This window comes from Poeciliopsis prolifica, unplaced genomic scaffold (assembly GCF_027474105.1).
Source record: "Poeciliopsis prolifica strain line A6 unplaced genomic scaffold, Auburn_PproV2 SCAFFOLD029, whole genome shotgun sequence".
Classification (NCBI taxonomy): domain Eukaryota; kingdom Metazoa; phylum Chordata; class Actinopteri; order Cyprinodontiformes; family Poeciliidae; genus Poeciliopsis; species Poeciliopsis prolifica.
In genome coordinates, this window is record NW_026562404.1 from 5,006,329 (window position 1) to 5,011,850 (window position 5,522).

The 5,522-nt window shown below is 38.6% G+C and overlaps 1 protein-coding gene across 1 annotated transcript; it reads right to left on the reverse strand.

Moving 5' to 3' along the window:
- Positions 1-2,196: 2,196 nt before the first annotated feature.
- birc5b (baculoviral IAP repeat containing 5b) lies at positions 2,197-4,465 on the reverse strand. The gene is made up of 4 exons (XM_055049861.1): positions 4,317-4,465; positions 3,256-3,365; positions 2,367-2,487; positions 2,197-2,286 (listed from the first exon to the last, which is right to left on the reverse strand). Exons 1-4 carry the CDS (start codon positions 4,440-4,442, stop codon positions 2,197-2,199), a joined length of 447 nt encoding a protein of 148 aa, XP_054905836.1. The 5' UTR covers positions 4,443-4,465.
- Positions 4,466-5,522: the final 1,057 nt, after the last annotated feature.

Sequence of the window (5,522 nt, forward strand, 5' to 3'; positions counted from 1 at the left end):
GGCTTATGTGTGTCACATTACCTTTGTGTATTTAAAATGGGTTGGCATGCTGTTCATGAATGCCTTTAATTGAACAAATTCAAGGAGCAAAAATAATTTGGAGGAGAATTTGCTATCAGATACAAAGTTGCTTACATATCCACTGACATAATTTAACCTCAAACTTTGATTTAAATGTGTTTTCACAATGATCCTTGAGACATTAAAATGTTAATGTTATTTGTTTAGTTGATACAGGGGTGAGGTGCAGGGGGCTGATGGATGCTGATGAGGATTGTGGACAAGAGCTGGAGGAGGGTCGAGGGAGGTCCGAGTCGTAGAAGCAACAGATGGGGCCTGATGCAAAGCTCGGCATGTGAAGTTTCTGTTGGTCACATCTGTCTGTCCATCTGTTACATTTTGTTGCTTACAGTTTGTGTTGCTGAAACTTGGTAATTAGGAAGCTGCATTTGAGGTTCTCAATGCAATCCTTTCCACAGTGAGTTTTAGAATAGAGAAAGGCAAAAATATGTGTCCTCTAGTTAATTTGATAAGCTTGAAGTTACTGAAGTCAATTTTAATACATCGGCTCCTTTTAATGGTATTTGGAAGGGATTTAGGTATCATTTTACAGCTAACAAAATACCTTTCAGCCAAGCACCTTGGTCTTTGCTTCAAAAAGATATGACTATAAATTGAACATAGTTTGAGAACTTCAGAGTCAAAACTGCAGCAGACAATAACATTACACAAAAATTATTTGCTAAACTTTTGGGAAACTTCTGCAAGATAGATGGCAAAATACTATCAACTCATTGGATACTGGCAAACTCTCACTAAATAACATTGAATGCTGTATTTAAGTTAAGATGTTTCTTCAAGCATTATTTTCTCTTTTTGTTGACACATTTTGACTCTAGGGAGCCTTCCAATTCAGTTCTTCACAATTGGAACGCAGTCTATTCCCTCACCCCTTTTTGTCTTACAAAGTGTCTTCACAATATGGTGGAACTTGGGAAACAGCATTTACTGAGTTGGTGCTTGATAGAAAACATTTGAAAACCACTGGCTTATATTGAGGACCCCAGGGCTTGTTCCTCCTAAAGAAACTGGTAGGAACCATTCCCATAGATAGGCACATCCATCACATTTCTGCTTCTGTAGATCTGTAATCTGTGTTCATTTACTGGAGAACAGACATGGACTGACACTATATTCATTAGGGTACAAGTTCCTCATGAAGCTTGCTTATATAAATTTTACCCCTAATAATACCATTCTTCTTCTTTGGAAATCACTCACCAATAGTTTGAAGGCTTTAGAATATCTGTTGCTTTCAATCTGCCGAGTCAAACTTTGACAAAAAACTGCTGGAAAAAAGGGTTTCACAACAGAATTAGGAATAGATTCTCCTAAGTCCAATGCATCAGTTTCATTAGAACTGTTACATCACCCAAGGGGCATTTTACTTTTTTTATCTAAAAATACTCTCTTCAATTTGCTCTGCTGTGAGCGGATCAAGGAGAATTAAGCAGCTGATCTGGGCTCAGTGGCCAGAGTGTTACACTAGACATTAATCCAAAACAGTGGAAGGTTGGAGATGGAAAGGCAAATTTAATCCAGAACCCCATCCATTACATACATTTGTAAACTCCAGCGCGAACAGTGGTAGTTTGTGCGAGTGCAATCCAGACTTTGCGGCATAAACGGCTTTCCTGCAATTTCCCTTGGCAACGGAAACATCCTCCAATACTTCTCCCACCCAGGTCTCCCTCAAAGGGCAAGATAAGTGCCCTGGCAAGGCCTCTTAGTGTGCACTGTCCCCCAATATGTAACAGATGTTACTGGGGCAACAGTTGGTATTGAAAAGGAGGGGCTTCAGGCCATCTGTCCAGGGTCAAGGTTTGAAAGGATGTGGTAGAGATGGTGGTGTGTTCAGGAAAATGGGAAGTATTTGAGGGAAACAGGGGAATATAGCCCACATTGTAATTCTCCTCAAAGTAGCCTTTTATATCAGATGACACGTACAAGGTTTGTCTTTGAGAATTCTCTGAAGTTCTGTTTCAGACATAAAGCTCTAGGGCCCCACCGTGTGGTCAGAGACAGTACTGCAAACTTAATTTTTATTAGTTAAAATGTATTTTCACTTGAACACTTTTTTTTCTGCATTTATACTTTATATTTGTGAGAAAACAGCTATTACATTGTCAACAGCTATTACATTGTCTCCAGCTGAGATTTTAGGCGATCAAGCACTTTGTCCATGTCGTCACGCAAGTACGCCATCATCTTATGAGAAATCTTCCTCTGAAGAGGAGGAAAAACAATATTCATAACCAAAACTGCAGAAGTATCTGTCAAAGCATATTCCATTCACAATCTCTTACAATGTAGATCTTCAGCCTTTCACCTTCCAGTTGACAGTATTCAGACACGGTCAGCTCAGTGAAATCTGCTTTCTTCATGGACAGAAATCCACAAGTGGGTGAGCGCTTGGTGTGCTCAAACCTGATAAGAAAAACAATGTTTTAGAACAATGTGTCCATTATTAAGGAATAGCTTCAAAAGAGACTGACAAAGTATGTATTATTTCACAAGTTCTCTTTTCTTGGTTGCCGGATGATTTTGTGAATAATTTAAACAGCATTAAGTATAGTGAACCAAATCAATTAAATATCTGCATTCTTTGGGTTGATTTTGACCCAAAGCCCACTACTGTTCATCTCCAACTTACTTCCTCTCCATTCTTCTCCAAGAGCAAAATTGCTCCTGGAGAAGGTTTCCTCATTCAGTATTCCAGTGGTTTTAGGTCAAGATGCAAGTAAACCAATCCTCTTAGATAAGATGTCACCTCGCAAATATTTTGAGGTCACTTTGGTTTAATATAAAACATCACATTTTGTATCTGAAGAATCATTTTCCGCAGCTGTTTTGAATATTCTGAAAGAGGCTTCATCTGAGAAGACTTTATTTCTGTTTTCTGCTATCTAATTCTGACTAACGTTTCCTGTAGAATATTGCTCTGTTCTCTGGTTTTCCATAAAAAATAGTTCATTTTTAGATATGTTGAAACAAAGGGCAATCAGTTTTCGTGCTTGATTAAATTTTCATAAGTTTTCATCCATTTGGAAAATTTCATGTGATCCCTTGTCCAAAACTCGGTAACAGAACCGCAGCGGCAAAGTTTACGTAAAAGACAAGAGTTCTGTTAGTCTCATCTTTTGCAGCCAGGATTGTAGATTTAAAAAACTGCTGGATGATGTGCTTTTTCCTCACCATGGATCATCATCTGGTTCCCAGCCCTCGAGTTCGATCAGACAGAAGAAACAGCAGGCAACGTCTGGTTCATTATCACTGGGGCAGTGGACAAAACCAGCTTTAGCCATCTAGACAAGAAAAAAAAAAGCTGAAATCATAACTTAACATTAAGAAAAGAAAAAAAAAAAGATCTGCATCCGGATTAGTTTTCATTCAAAGCAATAATTTCCCTTTGAATGAGTTTGCATGACAGAAAATAACTCAAGAAGTGTCAGCAGCTCATCAATCATGCTATGAGCCGGTTGGGCAAAGGGAAGAGTCTGAAACTTGCACCTGCTGAGCTATAAATCAGAAGCTGCAAATGACTTGGATCAAAGGATAGCTCATAATGTGTTAAGTTAGGACATAATCATATTATTGGATTTGGCAGGTTTTTTTCTGAAATGCAACTTCCAAACACAGCCTGGAAGTTGTATACTGGAAATGTACACAACTTCCAGGTTAAATGTTTTCTTAACTTCATACTTCTACATTTTAAGGCGTCTATAATCATTTTTAGAGGTCTTTACCTAAAGTCAGTGGGTGGAGGAAACACTGATTGGTCTGCAGTTGAGTTGTTGTTGATGTCAACTAAACTTTTCCAACTGGTCTAATGATCATTTTATAAAATTGTGAGTTAAGCTATTGACAAGATAATTGTATTTGTTTTCTATTTGATGAATTTACTAAAATGTTATTTAATCACATGAGAATTTTCCAAACTTTTTTCATTGACCCAAGTAGTTAGGGATTAAGCCACTGATCATCTGTGTTGCACAAGCAAAATTGAGTACGTCTATAGAACATCTAAAAGTACCGGCTGTCACTGCTTTTGCTAATATTTTTCAAATTAGGGTAAATTTACTTTTGTAAGTGTGTAAAATCCATAGATATTGTCCTCTTGTAGTAATCATCAAAAACTCTGTTTCCATTCTTAAATAAATACAACAAGCTGCAAACTAATATTTCCATTGTTGTTTTTTTCATAAGGATTAAGACAACCCATCCAGAGCAGTCTAAAAAAACCAAGACCTTCCTACCTTTTCAGGTGTGCAGTTGCATTCCTCTCTAAACGGCCAGTCTATAAAACTCTGCTCCCGCAGATCATGGCTGTACATTTTGTCAAACGCCATGTACCTGGTGGTCAGCACATTTACACTATCCATTATTACAGCAATACAAGGCTCAATCCAACATAGAATTGACTCTCAAAGTAAGGAGTATTGTGTGTAGATCTTGCTCAAGCTGCCCAACACAACTCCACAGATGTTTTCAATTTTGTCCTGATAGAATGCTGCTGAGTCTAGACGTGACTCAGCAGAGAAAACAAAATTCACTCTGCTTCTTGTGACATACACATTTGAGCTTGATAAATAAAAATGCCATTTCAGTTCAGTTTTGACTGTTTTGGGAAAAATGTGTTTGTGTCTGAACAATTGATTTATTAGTTACTTCATCCCACCTGCATGTAATTCAAAGAGCTGAGTTGTTGATAAATTGGGCCACTTCTGAAGGCAGTTGGTTTCAGTCAACAAGTCTAACTTTTAGATTTTCTTTTGCATAGACAAATTATAGACATGTATGCTTCTTCGTTCATTTCACAATATGTCACAGCACATTGAAGTTTGTGGGACCAGCGTGACGTGAAAAGGTCTATGGGGTTTGAATATTTTTGCAAAGGACGTTATTCTTTCTGAAATGGACTTGTCAGGCATGAGCTGTGATTTCCAAATGCTGCTGAAACAACTGCAGGGTAAATATTTACACAAAATCCAAACAGCGAGTGGTTCGACTGTTTTCAGTATAAGCTTTTACAAGCAATTTATTGCTGTGAGAAATGGAGATGACCCGGTCTGCAGCGAGTTTCTGAGTGCTGAAATGTGCTTACAGCTGTATGCTGGTGCCCCATCCACCGCCCCCCTCCCAAACTACAGAGGAGCTGAGACAGCATGGCTGCAGCATAAGGCGCAGGGTTGGTGGTATAATGCCTTACTTTGCTCTTACAGGTGATGCTGTGTAGGGCTGAAATGAGCCCTACACAGAGTTTAGAGTTTGGTCGTCAGGTCAGCAGCCTTCGTGCTTTTTGGACCTCGTGGAAGGTAGCGCTCACCTATGAATTCCTGCGTCTCTGTGTTATGGCGTTTTTCCATAGGTCTCTCGGTGGTATTCTTGTGTTTGTTTTTCAAACTTTATGTGAGGCAAACATGTTTATGAGATCAAAGATTTTTGAACCTCTAGACTTTCTT